The sequence below is a fragment of the Heliangelus exortis genome, chromosome 12, assembly GCF_036169615.1.
Source record: "Heliangelus exortis chromosome 12, bHelExo1.hap1, whole genome shotgun sequence".
Lineage (NCBI taxonomy): Eukaryota > Metazoa > Chordata > Aves > Apodiformes > Trochilidae > Heliangelus > Heliangelus exortis.
Window position 1 is genome coordinate 4171281 of NC_092433.1, and position 23343 is coordinate 4194623.

Consider the following 23343-nt stretch of genomic DNA (forward strand, 5'->3'; position numbering starts at 1 on the left):
TGCTTGCTTTATTTAACAGCAAAGCCTCGAATCATTCTATATCATTCATGAAAACTGCTTATTTACACATACTGGTGTAATGTGGAAAAGGACCATAGTCATCAAGAGAGATGGACAAGAAAACAGTGCTCAGGATAGGATGAAATAAAGCTTGTTACTACTACTTCAAAGCACTCCTTTCCAGTATGACTATTAAGTTCCAAGATACTTCTACTGTCAAAAACCATTCAATTAAATAAACAGGGTAAATTCCTCTTCTAAATCCTGCTTACTGAGAGCTGTCAACTACTATTGTCAGTCATAACACTAGCTTTAGTAGATTTGTATGGAAATTCCAAAGCCTGTAAATAAAATGAATCCTGAGGTAACTCAATAGACATTTCATTTCACCCATCTATTTGCCACCCCTCTACAAGTCAGTAAGAAAACCCTATAAAATTAATCATTTGAACACTATTAAAGTCAACTCCCCAGTAATAATTATTAATAGATTTGTTCTCAGAATAGTTTGCCAGCAGATTTCACATTGGAACACAGCACACAAATGATCTGATCATTATTAATTCCGTGTACCACAAGAAGTTGACATACTCCAAAAATTAATCAAAAAGTAGCAGTCATATGCTTAAGATATTTTCTTAAGACACTGCACAAACACACAATTCTAGGCTTTTAAACTGTATTCTATTGTCTTTAAAATAGCAGTGCAAAACCCTCATGTAAAGAAGAGAAATAGAGTAGTAAGCAGAGCATTAGAAAGAGGTAAGTAATAGAGGTTTCTGAATGTACAGTTTAACCATTACCCACATTGCACACCTGTAACTCATACACATCTGAGTAACAGTTAACATGTTGATTACATAAATTAAAATGCAATAGTTGAGATGACCTTGTTTTAACTTTCCCTGAACCAAACAGTTTGAAACAGCTAGAGCCCTTTATAACCCAAACCCAGTTTCTATGTAACGTGAACCTGTAATGGTCCTTTTGGGCCACAAAAATTATGTGCATTTTATCTTCTCTGCAGAAGAATACAGACAAGAGATTGATGTTTTTAGGTTGGTCTAACACTACACTAGCAAACTAAACTGTCTGATAGCAATTTACATGAAAAGGATTTAATATTAGGATTTACAGGATTTAATATTAGGTATCTCATACAACAACTGTCCTTAAAAAAACCCACCTTACCTTGACAAAAATGTGCCCACATTTGAATCTTCTCCAGAATCCATTACAATGCTGAGATCAGTAACAGCAGAACATACATTCTCTTTGTTCTAGATCAGAGAAGTAACAACAGAATAATTTAAGAGATTTCTCAAGAGAGGAGGAAAAAAGATCTAATTGCATATAAAGTATACATATATAAATATATATATTTATATAGAAACATATGCAAAAGCTGCTAAGTAATATAATCCTTAAAAATAACATTTTTAGAACTACAGCTTATCCACATGGATGTTTTCTTTTATTTCAACAGTATCCATATTGTTCATATAAGACTTTTGGAATAACACCTAAACTAGTCAGTACAGAAAACATACATGTAATAAGGAAGACTTATGAGTGAGGTTCATCTACTTTCTTTTATGTCACTTCCACTTCAAGATTCTTCTAATTTTCAAAACAGCCCCTAGCTGCCATATTTATCAGAAAACACCAATAAGGTTTTATCTGAAAATCATAATAATCCCACCATATGCCAAAAGGAATAAAAAACAGAACCAGCTTTTGTTTAATTTTTTGTTTGTTTTACAGCCTATACTTTTGCCTCAGATTCTTGTCCCTTTTTACAATAACTGTTACTCAGGAATATGCACATGGTAATTAAAAAAAAAAAAAGGTTACAAATTAAAGTATATAAGAACCTAAAAAAAAAAAAAAAAAAAAAAAAGAGAGAAAATAGTTCCTGTAGTAGAACCAAAGCCACAGAAGAATTTATATTTTTTTTCTACACATTCTTGAACACAGATGAGTAATAGATTAGACAGCAGGGATTGACAACACTTAGAATCATGGCTTGAAGACCATTGCAAATGCTTCTCTGAGACCTATGGAGGCAGACTCCTTATCTACAGAGGATCTGATGACTCCAGCTCAGGATGACTTGCACAGCATACAAAGTCTGACAAAACCAAGGTAACGTGCCACCTCTTTTACACCACAGAAACAGCCAGCTAGGCAAAACATCTGAATGGAATTCTTAGCACTCTAGTCATAAGATGTGCTTTCTCATTAAAAATAAATGAAACAGGAATTTCTAATCATATAAATAAATTACAAACTCATGTGTCTGAAAAACACAATCCTTAAGCCTGAATTTTTAAACTACTAAATTCAAAATCTGATTTAAACAGTTCTAACAATGATATACACAAGGGTTCTACTTCACAACTCTAACCAGACCATTACGTTATGATTTGTAAAGCAGCTCACACACATTAACATGTAAGTAAATGCAAAACCTTTAATAACATTCAAGTCCACATACAATCACAAAAGGAATTGTTTCAAACACAGACTAATTTCTGTAAACACACTTCTTGAGTATTTAACACTAAAAAGGAAAAAAAAAACCTTGTATGTTATGTCACAATTAAAAACTCTACACTTCATTGGTATCTGCTTCACTAATTTACCATTTTCCACATGTCCACATCCCATACCATATAAGTGCGTAAAATATCGGCAATTCAAGGTTAATTAATTTAAGGTAAACGATAAATCATCTGCATGGCATCTTAAATTGCTAGTTACAGGTGCTAAATACTATGGTTTTTTAACTAATTCGTTAAAACAATAATTTCAAAATTATATTTATTCAAATGAAGTGTGTCTGGGGGGAGCCGCGGCTTTTTCGTTTTGTTTTTTTTAAACATATGCTCGGTATTCTATATATTCCTTACGCTAAGGTACTGTATCACCCTGGCGTAGTACAAACATTACGTAGACACGTGCTGCCATCTACTGGTGCAGTAGATTTAAGCAGCACCTACATAACACCCAGTTCCTGAGATCAGCCCCATTGACACTAGAAGATGCCACCGTTCTGCAGGAGCTTACAGGTGAGAAACAAACCCGTTCAAGCTGCATAACTGGCGCAGGCTATTGCCATGCTGAAAGCTACATGCAATTTTATACAAGCAAATGGTAAAATGACAGCACTAGGACGCAAGTTTCAAGTCATTCATGAACATCATTCACCTAAACTACAGTTCCAAATTACACAATCCACATGACTCTGCTTAATTGCCTATTATGGCTTGTCATAAGGTTAGGAAGGACATCTTTACATCACAGTTTTTAATACTATGGGGTCCAGCCAAATTCAATTTTAAAAATATCTTTAAAGCTGAACTGAAAATCATGTTCACTTAAGAAGGAAAAAATATTCATACAAATTGGGGTAGCTGTTGTTTGCCTCTGCTTATCATTTTGAGTTCTGTGCTAAGAACAGATTCTTAAGAGGAGGCTTCATTTGCAAAAATAAATTTTTTAAAAAATCTATAAATATTGGTGTAACTTCTGTGCAGCTCTATGATGTGATGGCTATTCACACTAGGCAAGTGAATAGAAATATAACCAAAGCAGAAAAACCTCAGGTGTTCAGATTTGCAGAGTTTTAGGTTTTTCCAGTCTCCACTATTAGGTATCTGACTAGAGGAGAATGCTGTGTGAATTCTGTGACTGAATGTTGAGCCTGACCTTCAGAACTATTTTTCCTTGGGTGTGCATGGAATTCAGAAGTCGGGCCCAGCTGCTATAGAGTAAAAACAAACCACTGAGGCTTAGATTAAGGCAGTTCAGGAAATCCAAATCACAAAATGCATGTTGAAGGTTTCAGCTGGAAAAGGAATTATTGACCTTTGAAATTGTTTGTTAGCTTGCCTTTTGATTTTGTTTACCTTAAACATACATTCATCCTTACCTGCATCTCAAGAAGCTGAAATTCCAACTGAAAAGACATGGAGTGGCAAGTCCCTGATATTCTGTGCTTCTGCACTGTTCTGTTTTTAGCTGTTATAAAATAAAGCCAACAATATCAATACTTGATTATAATTCTATTCAACAACTACTGCATTTCTTCCATTAGTCATATATAAAGTATCAACTGATGCTATCCATCATATAAATAATGAAGCTGAGGTAAACATGTTAAAGAAAAAACCAAAACAAAAAAAGCCCACCACAACTAACTTGACTACTTCACTGTAGCCAAGTTGTTTCACTTTCCCACTATGCAAAATACCATATTTACTCAAACTATTTTATCAATAATGAAAATTCTACTATCTCAAAATTATTGTCTTTCTGCTGACAATGAAAGTATACTTAAAACATGCATTTGCAAATGTAACAGGCACAAAAAAATGCTTACTTTTTTCGATTATTTTCTTGGAATGACTTGTGAACTGAATACCAATAAATTTCATTAGAAATGAGAGATCTGTCTCTAGACTTTCAAGTTCAGCTTTCAGATCTGGTGGAGGTTCATGTCCCTTAAATTCTCCCTGAAATTCTCTTTCAAATGATTCTCTAGAATTGAAAAAGAAAACAAAATGAAAAGGGTAAAAAAACCACACATAAGAGCACGTTTTATCACATCAGTACAGCAATAGCACTAAATAAAAGGCATTTGTAATGTGACTTGATGATTGTCTGACTGAGTTTTCAATGACTCAAATTTCAGTTGGATCATATTACTAGGAACAGTAAACTGTTCTAACTTACATAAATACTTTATATTCCCTGCCAGGTAAATAGTCTTTATTGTAAGTCTTGAGATGCAAGTATGCACTTTGAGGAAAACATAAACCGAAAACAAGCTGTGATGCCTTTAGTCATCTAAATTACTTATTTTATCTACAGTGTGCATTTACTGTAGAAAATCAGTAAAATAATGGAATAAGAAGCTCTAACATGTTACTTCTTTAGCATATTACTAGTCACACCCGCACACATCTCCTGTTCCAGACAGGTACATTAAACATGCACTGAACTGTTTCACAGTACATAATGGTAAATATGGCCTTTGCAGTCAACAATTTTGAAGGGCCTGCAGAGCAAGGTACCCAATATCATGCTCTGACCCCTCTGACTTCCTTCTAAAAAAGAAAAAAAAACCCCACAGATGAAACAAAACCCTCAGAACCCACAAGCTATTTACACAGGGTAGTAAAAAGAGATAATTTGTTTGTGATCTCTTACCGTATATATAGCCTATGTACTCAACAAAACCAGCACTGTAAAAACAACTTAAGTCCTAATTTGAGAAAAAAGCTTATCCTAAACAATTCTGATGAAGAAACACTATTAATCCTACATGTGAAAAAGGGCTTACATTGACGTTAATATCGCCTCTTCAGAAAAAAAGGTGGATTCTTGTTGGATATCTTCATACTTTTCAGCCAAAAGTTGAATTTCTTCTTTCAGTGACTGGATTTCATCTTCATAAGCTTGACAGATGCTGTCCATTTCTCAGTGTTACTAGATAAAATAATATAAACACATTTTTAGGAAAAAAAAGCATTTTCCAAATATATTCTTTTTATCCAAGGAATGCAATGAAGAAATGGAAGCATAACTTAAGCCCATTATTTCTCCTACCCAACCCTAACTCAGCAACCCAATTAAATAGGAATTCTGCCACCAAATTGAAAACAGGATCAGGCTTGCAGCAAAACACTCTTCATACTATAGTACCCTGTCACCAACATAGCTCCTACATAAACTTAGAAAGCCCACTTAGACACTGCTCTGCAAGTAGATACTACAAGAGCAGAAAAGCTGCTTTTCCATAATTCTGAATGTGACAAAGGTTCCTAAGAAACCTGATGCTCACTCTGCTAAACGCATCATGAACAGGAAAGATTCTACACCCACTGAGTACAGGAAGCTACCAAACATCAGCAAGAATATGACAAACAACAGATTTCTGACTTTCCAAGAAAAAAAGGAAAAAAGTTTTCTCCAAAATAGACAAAAATTGAAAAAAAAAAAATCGTTTTAGTTTATTAATTCCTCAGAGAGTTAACTGAGTCCAAATATTATTATTAAACCAATTTTAAGACCCAGACTTCTTCATAGCCTCCAAATACATAGGTTAAATCAAGAATTTAATAAAGTCAAAGGCTTTCTTTAAGAATCTTTTTAAGGAATCATGATTTCACCCAGTAGAGTATCCAGCTGCTTTACATTTGCTGGAATAGAACATTTCTCTGCAGGTAGAAAGCAATCTTAATCAGATACTGCAACTCAATCCAGCTTTGACCAATTCACCTAACGATCCACCTGTTGAAATGAAGCACAGCTGTTTCATCTCACAGCACAGCAAGACCTGCCTTTCAAATAGCCGTAAGGAGACACAAAATCCAACCACGTTTCACAAGTAATTCAAGCAGAAATAAACATTAAGAAATTTCTGACACTCAGCCTAGATGTGATATATTCAAAGGGCTGCAGAGAACACTATGCAGATCAAGCACTAATGTAATAATACTTTCAACCAGGAAAAATAAATCTAGATTTATGTTTGTTTTTAAACAACCCCCACTGTATCTGCAAAATCCACATTAAAACAGTTCAATAAGAAAGGATGAAGGGGGAAAACGGCATTTTATTGGTTTATTGCTTAAGAAACAGCGTATGAATAACTTGCATAAGAAAACACCATTCAAAGCGTTCTGCATTAAAAACTTACTTAGTAAAGAAAGAGTATGCAATTAAAGAACCACTGAGATTGTACCTAGTTGTGACTTCTGAAATGTTAAACCACTCTTGCACGACGTATGACAACAAACAAGTCCTGTGGGGACAAGAAATGGAAGTTCTCCAACTTCTAACCCATCCTAGGACGTTTTGGGGTTTTTTTTTAACTGGATACATTGGAGAAAGCTTTAGTCATAATAAAGAGACGTTCGGAAAAAGAAGCTTTACAATAGCCAGAACTTCACCCTATGTTGTTTGCTAATTCTTCTTTCAATAGCTGCCTGTTTTGAGCACTCTAACAGAAAATATACGATGCTTAGAGCTATTTTAACTCTAGTGGTTTTACTAGGCTGCAAAAGACTCAAGAACTAGTTATGACTTCAAAGAGCACACCCCGGAAAAAAAAAAATACCCGTACGCACAAATTAAATGAAACATTACTTTAACCACAATCAGTGTTTTCTCCTCAACCTAAGCAGAGACAGACGCGTATATATTTGTACATTAAAGATAAATATTTCATATTTCTACGTACCTGCCCATATACTCCCCAAAATACTTTGCTTTTATGCTGCCACAAGACGACTGAAGGGCATTGAGTAGCCTGTGAGAAGCGAGCTGCCCAGGTTCTGCGTTTCGTTGCTTTGCTTCTCGCCTTCACATCTCACAAGTCCACAGCCGGAAACACGGCTGAGAGTGCCGGGGCTGACCCAACCTGCCCCAAAAGGTACCAGGTGAAGCTCAGGAACGCCAGGTCGCACAAAGCCGACGGGGAGAGAAGCCCGTAGCCTCGTCTGTCCCCGCAGCCGGAGAAGCTCCCCCGGGCCCGGCGCTGAGGGAAGAGGCTCCCGCCCGCCAACGGCTGCGGCGCGCGGAGCTACCTCAGAGCAACCGCCACCGCGCGCGTCTCGCGCCTTCGAACTGCGCGCCCAAGCAGCGGCAGCGGCCACGGGCGCTACCACAGCTGCTGCCCCAAGTAGGGGGAGTCAGCCGCGCCTCTCTCCTCCCCTTCCGAAATAACAGAGACGCTTGAGAGAAGCTCCCTTGGTGACCATTAGAGATGGAAGGGAAAAGCTTTATTGTGTAAGGTATTGCCTTAATTTTTTTTTTTTTTTTTTTTTTTTACTTATATCTTGCTTAAAACCCCCCTGGGCGTTAGTTACGCCCGAGCCCTCCCCTCTCACAAGACCCAACCCGTGTGCTCAGGTTACACTTGTCCGGCTGGAAACAGAAACCCGGAAGACAAGAGGGAACGCTCAGAAACCGATGGTAGCACGAGGCGGAACCCTTTGTTTCTGAGTCAGCGCTAGGAAGGGATACGAGGAGGAAAGTAAACGGCGGTGCGCCAGGAGGAGCGCACATGGAAGCGGTGAGGGCGGCGGGGAAGGTCCGGGCAGGGGCGGCCCTGAGGGGGGACCCGGGCCGTGAGGGGGGATCCGGTCACGGTCTCTTGTGGTAGGCGGGTGTTTGGGCCGTGGGCGGCCAGCAGCAGAACCCTGGTTCCTCGCAGCAGTGTGGTGTTAACTGGGTCTGGAGTGGAGCAGGGCGCAAAACCGAGTGGGCAGCCAGGAGCGCTCTCCTGGGTAGGTTCAGGGTGGAGGAACTGAGGTGAAGAGATTTGTTCCGTGATTGGGTGTTATCAGTGTCTTAATCCCTGCAGTGCGGGTTACTGAGCTGTTTTATTCCCTTTTTAGAGAGGAGCAGGCTGTGTGGTACAGGTGTGGCAGCTTGACGTCTCGGCATGGAGCAGAAACAAGTTGCAAAGCGGTTGTATATTGGAGGGCTGGGCCATACCGTTTCACAGGATGAGCTGCAAGAAAGAATTGGCAAGTTTGGGGAGGTTTTGGACGCAGAGATTATTACAAGAAAAGATGATCAAGGTAACGGTTTTACATCATTTTTCAAAAGTGAATTGGTTTTCAGTTTGTAATGTGAATTTGAATTTTTGCTTCAGGGACACCCTATCTTCAGGAAACATTAATTTTTACTGAAAACACTGAAATGATATAGAAACTAACTGTTTGTCTTTGACCAGGGAACCCTGTGAAGACTTTTGCTTACCTTACTGTCAGCATTTCTGATGCAGATCTTAGGAAGTGTAAGTACATAATAATTTTTTTAAGCAATATATATGTGTTTGAGCCAAATTACATTACTGATGTTGAATCTAGTGTTTAAATTCAGACTGTGGTTAAGGTGGACCTTATTTCATTCTGTTGTCATATTTGTTCTATCTAAACTGAAATTTTATAGTTTACTGCAGTTTGCAGTAAGGAGATGGAAGCAGATTAAATACATTCCATGGTACCAAAATAGATGATTTATGAGTTTGTTCTAAGCCTTTTATGAACAGGTACAGCAGATGTGCTTCAGACACTTTCCATGGGCCCATAAAACCTTAGAAGTGACTTAATGTAAAAGGAAACCCCCTAGGGTTTGTGTAAAGCTTGCTTCTGGTAAAGCAGTTTTACAGATAACAAAGTAGTTGGACAACAAAACTACTTGCAGGGTTACAGAGCCTCCTGTGTAATTTGTAGCAGCAAAATGGCAGGTAAAGCTACCTACACCCAAAGATAGGGATTGGTGACATGGCCCTTTATCTGGGGAATGTTGCCACCAGGAAATCTGAAGTACAGAATAGTTATTCAAGGAGAACCTCTCCAATAGTAAGGTAGAAACTTCAGGGTCCGTGTATCTGAGTTTTCATGTTTGTACTTGAACCAAACCATGCAGACTTGGATGATCCTCTTTGAAGTCAGAACTTTAATTTTGTAGTTAGACCTTGTGTAAGATTCAGGGATTACACCTTTGATACACACACCTAAATCAGATGAGTAATGGAGTTTAAGATCATGCTAAAGAAACTTCAAACTGTCACAGACAGAGGCTGGGTTAGGTCTAACTTGTATTTGTTTGAATGTAGAAAATACTTTTTTCTTACCTCCTCATTTTGCAGGTATGTCAATATTAAATAAGACAAAGTGGAAAGGGGGGACATTGCAAATTGAGTTGGCCAAAGAAAGCTTTTTGCACAGGTAAAAATCAATTTTAAAAACATATGTTCTTGCCCAGGGAAGCTTTTTTGTGATTATCTGATAACATTATTACTGTGCTTTAATTGCTCCTAGTTTTTTTAGCTTTTATTGACATTGGTGGCGTGTTGATGCATATTAGATGCTGCAGCATGTTTTGCATTATTCCCTTAAAGGTAGCAGATACTTTAATTCCTTAAGTCACAAATGATTACTGTTTGGTCAGAGAGGAACTTAACTATAACTTAACTATAACTTAGCACATAGGCAGCTCTTTTTTTATATATGATTCACTTTTTGGTACAGACTCGCTGTGGAGAGGGAGGAAGCAAAGCTGCAGAAAGAAAAGCCACAGAGAAATGAAAATGCATGTCTGTTAGAATCCCTGAAAAAGGCTGGAGTTGTAGACTTTCACATGAAAGCAGTACCAGGTACAGAGGTGCCAGACCATAAGGTATGGTGGGGTAGATGTGTAAACAATTTTAAATAAGCATGATTGGGTGCAAGCTTATTACATCTAAATTTATGCCAAATCTCTACGCATCATGTAAAAAAACATCTATTAAGTGTCACAGTCCAACTTGTGAAAGGTAGTTTGAAGAAATATCTGATGTGTTGGCATGTAGAATGCTCCTGTTGTTCCTTGAAACAACTGAAAATAATCTTGATCCTAATGTCCTCTTTGTTATGTTAGAGTAGTAAAGGCTTTGTTAGCCATTTATGTAGTGAATATCTTCATGTCATCCTTAAAAGCATGTAAGGAGGGCATATGTCTTATTTTTATACAACATATATATTTTGATAGCTGGGTTGTCAGGAGCAAATCTGTGCACATGCAGGATCAAGGTCTACACATTCTTACAAAAGTAAGTTTTAGAATATAAACAATTGAGTGTGCAAATTTAGGCAACAAAAATTGTATTTCCTACAAAGTTTTCAAAAATGTTGGCTAAGCACAGAATGTTTCAGCAGGTGATGGAGGGGATTTTTAATTTTTTTAGTGGAAAAGAGGAAAAGGGCAAAAGAAAAGTGATCTTTCTCACAGTTCATAAACCACAAACTTTAGATTAAAAATAGTACTTGTAAAGACATTCAGTTCTTTATTGTCACTCTTTGCAAGGTTGTAGGAATTTGGGGGTTTTTGGTTGTTTTGGTTTGTGGTTTTGGTTCGTTTTTTTTAGAAGGAAGCAGGCTAAGGTGCATAGTACAAATAGGACTCACTTAAGAAAGCAGACAGAATTAGTCACTGATGGTTCTTCATTTGTGTTTCTGTTATCAAAGAACAAATGTCTTCTTTTATGCCAGAGTTACTTCCATTCCCTTTTTTTTTAACGGATTATTTTTATTGTCTTTTAGAAATGGGTTGTTGGTAAATTTGGCAGAGTCTTGCCTGTCCTACACCTTAGGAATCAACAGAATAATAAAATATCCTTTTCCTGTTTGTTGTCCAGAGGCACAGTTACTCCCTCCCTTCCTGCCTTTCTCCCTCCCTCCTTTCCCTTCCCTCCCTCCCTGCCTTTCTCTTTCTTTCTTGCTGGGAAACATTTGCTTAGTGGTCTTAATATTGGCTACCATGTCATAGGTAATTTATTGAATCCCCTAAGTAAATCTTGCAGTAAGTTTGTGTGATTTGAACAAATGTAATTTTAGACTGCAGGCCATATGCTGAAAGGCTTATGGTCATGAAATTAAAGAGGACTCTGTCTTTTCATGCAGCATTTAGCCTGTTCATGAAGACTGGAACTCTGCTGAAAGAATCAGGTTGTTTTCATTCCTTAACTCAGACTAACATTGTGAAATATGACCCATCAAAATATTGCCATAACCTCAGGAAGCTGGAGCCAGACATGACACGTGTGGTTCCTGTATCTGAGCTTACCTGGCACTTGGAAGAGAGAGATGACAGCAGCAGAAGCAAGAAGCGGCAGGGAGAGTTTGCTGTGACTAAGAAGCCACCTAAAAAACTGAGGCCACTGGGCCAGGAGGCTCTGAATGGAGCAGTAGTTCTGCCCTCTGGGTGCCAGTCACCTTCAGAAAGCACGAGCTCACCAGAGCTGGATCAAAGATCAAAATCCAAACCCAAGAAATCTAAATTGCCTCCATCAAGCAGTCTTACCAGGAAAGTACTAGAGAGAGGTTTATTGTCAGATAAAAGCAATGTTTTGGGGGATACAGCTCAAAATAATATGAGGGTTTCTGATAGTGACATTGATTCTGAAGAGGAAATCAGAGCAATGGTAAAAAGAGACAGAGAAACAGAGACAGCTGAAAATGTTGAGTCTGAAAGTGACCGCTTGGAAATTGTTGGGGATAATTTTGAATTAAAATACAACAGCCACTGGTCCTTAAGCAATCCAGGTGCCACGAGGAAAGCTATCAAAGGAAGGTATAGAGAGCAAGAGACTGTGGAATGTGATAATGGTTATGATTCAGCAGATACAGATGAAATTATTGCTGAAAGTAAAACTCCAGATCTAAGGAGCGGGAAAACTTCAGTTTTAGAAGATTCGAAACAAGTGATGGTAGAAAATAAAGAAATACTAACTAACAAAAATTATGAGTTGATAAATGACTCCTCAGTGGAAACTCACAATTTAAAAGAATCAGTTGAAAGCAAAGGGAAAAATAAAAAATGCAAAATTGCTGCCTTGCAAAGTACAACACAGGCAGGTGATAGTGAAAGCTCTTCTTCAGAGCCTGAGGAAGGGGAGTCTGAAACCAGTTCTGATTATGAATCCATGATGCAAAACTGTTACCACTTAGACCTGACTTTAGATGACCTAAAAGCATTGACTGCTGAAAACACTGGGACTGCAGCAGAAGATTCAGATAGTACACAGGGTTCTAGCCAGCCAACTATTCAAGAAAATCCTAAGGGTAATGTTGTAAATAAAACAAAACTTCTTAAATGTTGCCCTGAAGTTAAAAAAAAATGTATCTCTCCTGAAGATGTAGTTGCTTCAATTTTAGCAGGGGTGGAGAGTGCTGATGAAGAGAGCTCCAAAGGGCAAAAGAATTCGTGTGTGAAATACAAGCCTTTCAGAGGAATAGGGTCCCTTTGTGATGAGGAGTTAATTAAATCCAGTGATTTAAAGAAGAGGTCTGTAGAAAGTGTAGATCCTGGAGCATGTATTTCTTATTGTGGGGAGAAGTCATCTAAAAGACAGTCACAGAGCCATCCACTGTATCCACAAGAAGTCAGTAGTAAAAAGAGACAAAAAATGCCTTGTGAACATCACAAAGAACTGTCAGGTGCTGCCTCCTCATCAGCAGGCAGAGGTTGTCCTGTTTCCAGGCCTGCCTCACAAGGAAAGAGCAAAGATGCAAGTTCTTTGCAAGACCACCAGAATTCAGACTGTGGAGATGCTGTTCTTAGCACAGATGAGGGTGAAGATGATATCAGTAACATGGATAGTAATGGTGCAGTGTCACACAAGTGTGTTAAACAACAGTTGAAGAACCCCAGACTGCATTCAAAAAAGTTGAAGGGGGATGTAAGCAATAAAAATCCAGAATGTGAAGCTAACAAATGCGAGAATGGCAAAACAAGCCTTCTGGAAAATAAAGAGTTATGTCTTCATTCTGCTGCCTTGAGGCAACCTGATCTAGAAAAGAAACAATTGCAGGACAACCAGAGGAGGCTGGCAGCTCTAGAAGAGAGACACAAAGAGAGAGAATTACAGAAGAAACTCATTCAAGGAGCCCTCTCAAATCTGGTAATTACACTCACTACTTCTGTCTGAATAGTATGCAGTAAAAGAAAAAGGGAAATTAACACATGTGGTGTAAGATACGTTAAAGTTATATTTTGGAGTTTCTGATTACCTTGCCAGTTTTCTTTTGAGTGTACATAAAATGATGAATTCCTAGTTCTTGCAATGTTTTGAGAATTGCATGAGGAATAGCAGATTCCTCCTTTAATCTTATGGCAATATCTTTTAGATGCTTAATGTATGACTGTAGCAAGTATTAAATATGTTTGACTTGACAGTTTCACTCTTACATAGGATAGCCAGCCAGCAGGCAAGCATAAACACATCATATTCAATTCAGATGTGGAAAGTGAAGCTGAAGTAGATGAAATGTTGAAAGATACAAGTTTGAGGAATACGAATGGAAAAGTAAGTATTACTAGAAAAAAGGCTGCTATTCTTTAAGGTAATTCCATATCAGTATGATTATATCTCTTATTCTGAGGACTTTTTCATAGTGCAGTGACAGAAAAAAGTAGGTAAGATTTGAAATAATATGAATTATTGGTTTGTTTTTTGGTTTTGGTTTGGTTTTTTTTTTGGTTGTGTGAAACAGAAGAACTGAACCACGCATCTGATAAAACTGGAGCACTTATATTTGTTATAAAAGGTACTCTGATGAATGTTTAACTTATAGGGCTTACACAGAATTGGTTTTGACACTTTGCTGCTTTTAGTCAGAGAAAGAGGAGATTGTATCTCTGCTAAAGCTTCAAACCACCGTGTTTGAGTTTGTTGGGCTTTTTCTTGACAAATATAAAATTAGGACCATTCTCATTACATAATAAAATTTTTTTCTTGCTTTTCTTCATGTCTAGTACTTCTTTTACATAGATCTCTCTTACCCTGTATTTAAAATTCCGGCCTTGTATTTTCCTTTTTCTTGAAAAAATCTCTAATTCTATGCAAAAATGTTTTGAAGCCATGGAGTGTTTGCCTTTTGTAATCATAGATATTTATCAACTGGTTTAAAATGTGCTCTGGAGATTATAACGTAAATGAGGCCCCTTCAGAAAGGGTGTAATAACACATAGGTAATTTCAAACCAATCTCTCTAGTGATAATCAGAAATTTGGGGGTTTTATACCTAACTATCATGTTGTAAAACCTGTTATCTTTAACATGGATATTTTGCCTGTGCTAAAATTAAGTCATAATGGTAAAACACAATTGTACAAGGTGTGCATGCAATAGAAACATAGGGGTCATTAATGAGCTGGTTGGTTTAGAAATCCACTGTTTCAGATAAACTGGAAAGCTCACGAACAAAGTTCATTCTGGTTTATTTTCTCAACTTTACATAAAGAGCTGATTTTCTTTATTTTCTTTTTGTTTAAGGACAAATCAGCTGCTAAAACTTCCAGCAGACTGTTTGAAAGCAGTGAGGATGAGCAAGATGATACAGACAATGAGAGATTCAAAATTAAGCCTCAGTTTGAAGGCAAAGCTGGTGAAAAAGTGAGTGAACCCATTAATGTAATTTAATTTTCTTCTAGGTCTCCATAACACCACAGCAGAAGAACATAATGGGTAGGATTGCATAATTGCTGAATATGATTTTCACAGATTTGCAAATAAATTCTCTTAAGAAGAGGAAAAATAGCCATGGAGGAGGACACTGTGTGTGTTGGGGAGTGGGGAAAAAGGTTCTCTGATGTTGTTATCGTTGAATACAAAGAAGTTTCTGGAAAGGGCACCAAGAGCTAGAAATTATTAGTGTGTTGCCATAATTAGAGGTTTTTAAAAGTTAATAATTTTGACAATTTTCTTTTCTAGTGCTAAGTAGGATCTATTTCATTTTGTTTAGCTCTTGCAATTGCAATCTCGATTTGGCACCGATGAAAGATTTCGCATGGATGCTCGATTCCTTGAAAGTGACAGTGAAGAAGAAGGTATCCCTGCTCATCTTTCCTGGATAATGATAGTAATAGAGCTATAATGTGGAGCCTTAATTTTGGATGCTAGAAGCAACTCGGGGACCACATTTGCTCCTTTTGTAATTCCTTAAAAAACAGCCCAACTCTCTTGTGTCTGTACATATTGGTAGCTGAGTTTTATTAGATGTATGTGTTGCAAAAGTACTTGTAATAGCTGAATGAGGCACGTACTTGATTGATAAACATGACATTTGAAAATACTTTTTAATACAGGATGATACCAGAATGTGTTTATCCATGTTTTCCACACAAGTGGTGACTTACCAAAATAACATTTTAGATCATTACGGTATTTTAAACTGTTTCTTTTGTAGTCATCCTGCTATCCATGGCTAATTTGGCAGCCTTATAAAGACAGGTTTTTTGGTTTTTAATTTATTTTTAACAGCAGAAGGCAGGAAAGATGAAAAGGTCAAAAATATTTTAATGTAAAAAAAAATTTTTGCCCCCTATCAATCCAAAAATTGTTAACCTGGATTTAAAGATTCAGAATTTGGTTTTGAAACTTAACTTTTTGTCTAATTCTGCTACTCCTGTTGTTGCTTTTATATGATCTTCTGTACAGCATCTGTGAGTAGCAGAGTAGTTGCACAGTTACACGATGTACACAGGGAACAGCTTAAATATCTGATATTCACATGAAGTAGATTTCCATGATTCCATTTCTTATCAAAGATATTTTTTTTGTACAAGGGAAAAAGGTTCTTAAATTGCGTTAAAATAGAGGAAGTGATGTATTAATATATATATGAGCTCTTGTAGTACTATAATTATGTTATATATCAAACATTACAGGCTTGCTCAAGTTATAGCAAGGAAAAAAATAATGTATTTATTTTTCTCTTAGCAAAGACAAATATGCTGAAGACAGATGAGGAGGAAGAGCTTGCTGCAGAGAAAAAGAAAAATCTGGAAATACTGGGAAGCCTCTTGAATATCAACCTGGAACACCATAAGCCAACTAAAACAGCCACAAGTGCCAAGAAATTCAAGTATGAATCATCCATTATCAGAAAAGAGAGAATTTTAGGAAGGCTTAGTTTTTGACAATGTTTCACAAGTAAATTTTCTGCCTAGCTGACTGAGAAAAGTATTTCCTCCTCTGTTGTTTGCAGTCAGTCTTTAATGCAGTTTCCCAGCTTGAGTGTCCCAATAGATTATACTACTGGTAATTAGCATTATTTTAGGGAAGAATATCAGATACCTGTTTGATTTTCATCTAGCAGATTTTGAATCTTTGAATCTTCTCCTTTCTTTTTTAATAGAGATATTAATGCCCTCCGCTATGATCCCACAAGACAGGACCACACAATTTTTGAAAAGAAACCAAGTGCTACAGAAAAAGAGAGGTAATATTATGGCTTTGTAATTATATTTACAGTGGTTCTTCCCATGGAAAAGTGGCTATAGCAGAAGACTGGGTTAGAAACTGTGCAGACTGCTGGTTTTTTGTTTACTTCTCATTGTTATCGATAAAATCAAGATGTAATTGTGACAGAACACCACATAATGTAATTTTCTAGTACATCTACTCTCTGCATGCCATTTTCTGTCTTCCATTGTCACCTTCAGCTTATCCCTTTGCTTCAGGTCATGGACTTCCAAGATTTGCTGATTTGTGAGAAAAATAAATTAGGTCTCAACATTTCTTTTGCCAGAAAATAATTGTTTTACATATCTTAATTTATATGCTATCAAATATTAAGTGAAAAGTCAAAATGTGGATAATTATGAAGTATTGTTTCTGTCTCTAGAATCAAACCTCAAATGATTCCCCACTGCTTACCCTTAAAGAGTGAATCAGTTGCAGTAGATGATAAGAAATTAATCAGCAGTCAAAACCAAAAGGAAGCTTTCCCATAAACCACTTTTTGCAATGGTAAACATCCTATTGGGAGAACCTTGAATTGCCAAGAAAGAAGGGAGGCAACAACCACACAAACCTTAAAAGTGGACTAGTCATTAATGTGCTAAGATAAAATAGGAAGACATTATTAGCAAGGTGGTCTTTTAGGGAACCTTTTTTTAAAAAATATATGTTATGCATTACTGTCCTTTAACAATCTAATTTCAGTAAAGCTAAAAGGAAGAAGAAGAGGGAAGAGAGTCAGAAGCTGCCTGAAGTGTCTAAAGAAACATACTACAAAATTTCTGTTGATTTAAAAGAGTTGTTTGGATCTTCAAAGAGCATCTCAGAAAAAAATGAAGAAATACCCTCGGGCAAAGATGATGCAGAAGACTCTTCCAAACCCAACCAATTGGGATCAAACACTGGGAGTAATACAGCTGAGGATTTTAGTGATTTCAGGTTTAACTTCTTTGGAGACACAGAGGAGTCAGTCATAAAAGAAGGTAAAAGAAGAACATACATAATGGTTCGGTTTCTAACAAGCACCTTGGTTTAATAATGACTGTTCAGTTGGAGTGACTTGACAGAACCCTTACAAGAAGCTTCAGAAGGATTCCTGCACTTTGTCTCCTATGCTGTGCTCATACTTGGTGGTGAATTTTGAGGGTGAATTTGTGCCGTATGAGAAATCAAACTAAATTGATACTATTTGCCCACAGGATGACAGAAAACCTGGGGGGGAGGTTTCCATTCTTCTTAAATGTGTCTTTTTCCAATTCTAAGTAGTTCAGTCTGAAGCAGAAATTTTTAATGGCAGGTAGGGTAGATCAATCTGATCTTTTTTTTTTACTATTATTTGTAATATTATTGCAGAGCCCTACGTAATTGAAACAATAAAACCTGTAAAAGTCTCATGGCAAGAAGATCCACGTTTCCAGGACAGCAGTTCTGAGGGTGATGATGAACCAGAGGCATCAGAAAGTGAAAGGGACAAAGAAATGCAAGTTATATTTGTATTTACTGTCTACTTGATTGTAGTAGTATGCTACGAGAACATTAATAGCTGCACTCAGGTAATGGGAAACTAACACATCCATTCCACATCTCAGAGCAATGGAAGTCTTCTTAGGAAAGCATTTTTTGCTGCACAGATTGTAATATTAAAAAAATCCCAATAGCACACTTGACTTAATTTGAGTACAAAATTAGAGTTCTATTTCAGTGCATGGGAACTTAGCTGGATAGTAGGTTTAGCCAATATATTGTTTTCTTAAACATTTTTTAGTAATGTTCTTCAGTGCAAACTCTTTTCTCTGAAGCATTACAGCTTTAATTTGTGTTGGAATTTGAGAGTGACTTTTGTGATATTAAAATTCCTTTTTGTTTGCATAGGTTTTTCTCTTCACCACAGACAGACAGTGCTAGATGTTTTTTCTTCTCCAAAGATGATGAACGACTAAGAGGTGAGGTATAACAGAACTTACCCCTTTTTTTTTAATCCTTACTGGAATTCAGTAAGAGGAAAATACTACCTAATACTTCATGTTTTTTAGTTAGAACACAGGTGGGAAGTTTAAGAGGAAAAAAATATTGCAAATTTCCATCACTACTTGTGGTATGAATTCTGGTAGCACATCGCATGAGCAAGTCCTGGTAAAATAAATACTGAACAGATATTTTACTTTCATATTTTCCTTTTCATGTAATTGCCTAGTCTGTGACTGGTCTCTAGGGCTTGCAAAAAAAAATATTACTAGACATTTTTTTACTATTTTGGGCATGTTTATGATATTTTAACTTTTTTTTTCTGTGTTTATAGTGTTAATCATTAGGATTATTGAATATTTGTATCAGCCACATAATTCTCACATGTTTCTTCATCCTGAATCACAAGGAGTTCTTTCTTGTGAATGTATTAAATTTCATAGTTAAAACCAAATAAGTTAACAAAAGAAAAAAAAAAAAAAAACATATCACCAAAACTCTTGATACTTTATACAATAGATTACAGCCTTAAATTATGTTGGCTTCCTGAGATACATTAGGTAACTATCATTCAATACATGTGTAAAAGTTACTGTGTTAATACACTTATTGTACTGTAATCTTTGAGCTTATCTGATTTACAGCGCCTGTTAAAAATGAGCTCTGAGTCCTTAGCAGGCCTAAATTTTCTTGGGAGGCATGATAATGGTGCTGAGCTTTTAATGAAACAGATTTTTCACTTCAATTTCTGTTTCATCATATTAAGGAAGCCTGCTATCACCTTTCATTTTTCTTGATACGCAGCGCTTTAATACGTAATATTTCTGAGAACCATGCTGTGGGGGCAAGAGAGGAATATGAACAGGCCTGACTATTGCTGGCATGAGTTTTACGTAACATTGACAAACGACAGCATATTCAGGGTGTTTAACCTCAATAATTTATTTTTTGTTTTGTGCAGAAGGTCCTAAATTATTTTGTAGATCAGTAGACCTCAGTGAAGAAAAAGATGGGTGGGAAGACAGACGTAGATTATTGATTGAGGTGAGTATTTTGTCATCTGTTGCTTGCAACTGCCTGAAATTCCACCAGGAGGAGGGAACATGGCTGCTTTAAAAATAATTCAGAATTTTTCAAAGGACTTAAAACTTTCTAATTAACGGGGAACTAAAAATTTCTGATATAAAAGTGTTCATAACATGTTGTGACGTCCAGTCAGGTGAATTACTGAAAATCTGTATAGAGGGGAATCAGTTACTGTACTGCATGTAAACAGAAGACTTTGAGACAAACGGGTGAATTAACAAACTTTTCCTAATATTATATTAAAATTTGAATGTTTCCAGGAGTGCCGGAAGAAACATAAGGATGCAAGAAGGAAAGTGAAACCAAAACAATAAATCTTTTCTATCTTACTGGTCAGTAAAGTTCCATGTTTGTTGTTTAAGGAGGTTGTAGAAGGATGCTACTTTCAAAACTGTAGTCATTCAAGATTCAGCAGGAATAATACTGGAATGACTCTTAGACTTGCTTTCTAAAAGTGTTTATGCTGTCAACTCAAGAGTTTGTACAAAGGTATGATTTTTTTAATTATTATTTTTCTCTTTATGGTTTAAATGTGACTTGCTGATTTCCCTGGAGGTCTCTGGCCCAAGCCAGTGAGAGGCCACCACCCTTGGGGTCTGCCCAGAGGAGACTCCTCAGCCTTCCAGGCCAGGAGAGCACTGGCAAAGGACTCTGAGCCAAGAGGAGAGCTTTGGTAAGATCTGGAGAGCTGAGTAACTAACTCGCCACAAGAGCTTTCCTTCCTCACTCCTCCAGTAGGGAAGTCCCATAAATCACCAGCCCAGCCATAGGCCAGGGTGAGAACTGCCCAGGAGAGGGGCTGCCCTGCTCCCTCTGCTCCTGGGTGCCCCTTTCTGGCACCTCCGAAGCTGCCCCACAGCCACTTGCATTTTCCAGCCCCACCAAGAAAGGGCTCACACTGGCTTGGAAAAAGGCCATTTATTGCCATGGGAAAAGGCCATTTCCACCGTAACATCCCAGCTTCCAAAGCTGCTTTATCTGCTGGAGGCAGCACACCAACAAAGAGCTAAGGAGTTCAGGAGAAAGATGTTGGGCCATGTGTGCCATTTAGGTGCAGTGCTGAGGCCCTGTACCGTGCCCCAGCCACCGACAGCCTGTGAGCAGATGGGATGCGTGAGCCCAGGCCAGGCTCAAAGGTCACTTCTGTGCCCTGTGCTGGACAGCCCAGAACTGGAGCCAGTCCTGCCAATGCTGCCTTCCCAGTGCAGCACGGAGGGGAAGGATCCCCTCGCCCACCCTATGGGCAGCGCTCCCCGAGCCCTGGGCAGGAGCAGAGGTTGCCCTTGGCCAGGGCTGGAGCCCTGCCATGGCCTGGCCTGAGCAGCACCCTTCAGCCAGCAGTGCCACCCTCAATGGCTGCCCTGGGAACATGGCCTTTGACTCGGCACTTGATGCAGAAGAAACGCCGCGGTTATGTGGGAACCAAGGGCCTGGGCCCCCGCCCCAGAATGTCACTCACAGGATGTCCCTGCCCGTGTCTGGGGTGCACAGGTGCTGATGTCACAGAAGCCATTGTGACCCACAGGGCCAAGCCACCTATTAAAGGACACTGGACTCCAGCCCACTGACAGACTAATAAAAAGTGCAATTTATTAAGGCAACAGCACACAAGTTCTTTGGATTGCTGCTGATAAATTTACTGATGGCAAAACGTGTAAAAATAACTTAGGAGTAATACAGCTTGGCCCAAATGTATTTAGAGTGAATGTGGAGATTTACACTCAAGAGACTACAGATTCACACTATTCCTAGGGGATACTTGATCCCGGGAGGAGGGGGTGCTGGGGGGAGGAGGAACAGCCTGTCAATAGGTCCCAAAAGTTCAGCGTATCCCTGTAGTGGTATCTTCCCTGGCATCCTTGCTCCTGTTGCCTATGTCTATACTACTTTACTTAAGAGGTACAGCTTGAATAACTTCAGTCATACATACCTTTGTTATAATTGGTGCAAAGTTATTTCACTTTGCCTTTAAAGATACAGGCTAGAGAAAATTCGGAACATGCGCTCCATGAGAGGTGGTAGCACCTTGGAGGCGGGTAGCCTTAGGGGTGGAGGTGTCTTTTTGTATTATTATGAGATTATAATAAGCAAACTACACCTAAAGGACAGGGTTGCATCCACAGGTGGCAGGCTGTTGGCCCAGGGTATCAAAAGTGCAGTTATTTGGTACTGTTGCCACAGAGTGGGGCTGCAGTGTCTCCACACTGCTTCGCCCTCCATGCAATTTTGCCTGCAGTTAGCACACTGCGTATCCCTGACGTTGCCAACATCTACAGTTGTCATGGTAGGCTGACCACATTCCACCTGCTCCGATGCTGTACATTTCCTTAAAATCATTTGTCATATGATTTTATTTCTAAGTCACCTCCAGGAATTAGTACCATTACTCCAAATAATCGTCCCTGTGACTATAGTCACTCAAGCTTCACAATGTTTGGGTGAAATGGGGAAAGTCACATATATTTCTGTCACAAGGATTATCAATTACTTATGCATTTTGTTCAACTATTAAATGAGTTAAACATTTCCAAAGTCTAACGTATAAAGCACAGGCTATTGAGCATCAAAGAAACTACAATAGGATGTAACAACTTGGAGTCCCATAGCAGCTGGTGACAATCAAAAGTGTCCTACCACTTCTGTTCACCATCTCTACTCTTTCCAGGACTCGGTGTTTCTCCTCCCTATTGTGATGGACAGTGGTTAAAGTCTTCTGTCCATTAACTTGCACTTGCTTCAGCAATCACTTTAGGTCCCCGTGCTTCAGGAACTTCCTCACCAGGATGAGATGCATTTCAATAGCAGCATGCAACAGATCTTGAAATAAGGTATACTTAGAACCAACTGATTAGTAACAACAGGAGTTAAGCACTTGAACTCACAACCTCCAATGTGAACAAGATTACAAATACAAATGTTAGTGATTACTTGTCATCATCTACTAACACAAAACCACAAGTTCTTCAACAAACATACCCCTTCCCAAAATACACAAGTACTGTTTTGGTGTCTCATTGGGATGTATATCAAAACAGTAAACATTCTGTTCTATATTGAGACAAAAGCCTTGGGCTTTGATGGTGTTACTTTCACATATCAAGAGTTGTGATATGTGTCTGTGTGCCACCTACTTCTGTTTTGCTACCCCAGTGTCTATGGTCCACAAGATACATCTCCATGTTGGTTCACTCCCCGTGCGATTGGGTATATGGTACATACCAAGGCAATCCATATTGTCAAGACAAAAGCTGGAGCTATGCAACTCATAGCATCAAAGAAAAATTTATTGGGTATAACTAGGACTGGAAATCCCTTTCAAATTTCATCACGTTATTCCAAAATACTATTAGAATTTTAGTGGGCAAGATGCCCTCCTAAAATTATTTACAGTAGATTGCACCCAAGACTGAAAACACGTGTGGTGCAGAGTGCACTGGAGTTACTGCACTGATTAGCATAAATAAAATGATCTTTACCTTGTATGCCAC

The 23343-nt window shown here is 38.1% G+C and overlaps 2 protein-coding genes across 3 annotated transcripts in view; one reads left to right on the forward strand and one right to left on the reverse strand.

Annotated features, from left to right (window-relative positions):
• Positions 1-5482, reverse strand: part of CENPP (centromere protein P) — a 121342-nt gene extending 115860 nt beyond the window's left edge. Inside the window, exons 1-4 of the mRNA XM_071755517.1 lie at positions 5348-5482; positions 4385-4542; positions 3935-4023; positions 1192-1280 (exon numbers count right to left, since the gene is read on the reverse strand). Coding sequence (XP_071611618.1) covers positions 1192-1280; positions 3935-4023; positions 4385-4542; positions 5348-5481 — 470 coding nt within the window. The 5' untranslated portion in view covers position 5482. The remainder of the gene's footprint in view (positions 1-1191; positions 1281-3934; positions 4024-4384; positions 4543-5347) is intronic.
• Positions 5483-7975: 2493 nt separating this feature from the next.
• On the forward strand, positions 7976-20184 carry NOL8 (nucleolar protein 8). Of its 2 annotated transcripts, none has more exons than XM_071755519.1 (17): positions 7976-8083; positions 8419-8594; positions 8750-8812; positions 9671-9749; positions 10053-10200; positions 11103-11171; positions 11537-13462; positions 13754-13867; positions 14837-14956; positions 15306-15390; positions 16283-16427; positions 16701-16784; positions 17510-17787; positions 18158-18284; positions 18677-18747; positions 19731-19813; positions 20116-20184. In XM_071755519.1, the coding sequence occupies exons 2-17, from the start codon at positions 8456-8458 to the stop codon at positions 20167-20169; spliced, it is 3585 nt and encodes a 1194-aa protein (XP_071611620.1). In that variant the 5' UTR covers positions 7976-8083; positions 8419-8455; the 3' UTR covers positions 20170-20184. The 2 variants fall into 2 exon arrangements, with proteins under 2 accessions (XP_071611620.1, XP_071611619.1); XM_071755518.1 differs by lacking the exon at positions 7976-8083 and adding an exon at positions 8190-8322.
• Positions 20185-23343: the final 3159 nt, after the last annotated feature.

Excerpts from the sequence above, each read along its gene's own strand:
- NOL8 (XM_071755519.1), top strand. The coding sequence starts at position 8,456 with ATGGAGCAGAAACAAGTTGCAAAGCGGTTGTATATTGGAGGGCTGGGC. Across the intron at positions 9,750-10,052 it reads AAAGAAAGCTTTTTGCACAG|ACTCGCTGTGGAGAGGGAGG; the intron begins GTAAAAATCAAT and ends TTTTTGGTACAG. Across the intron at positions 16,785-17,509 it reads AGTGCTACAGAAAAAGAGAG|TAAAGCTAAAAGGAAGAAGA; the intron begins GTAATATTATGG and ends ATCTAATTTCAG.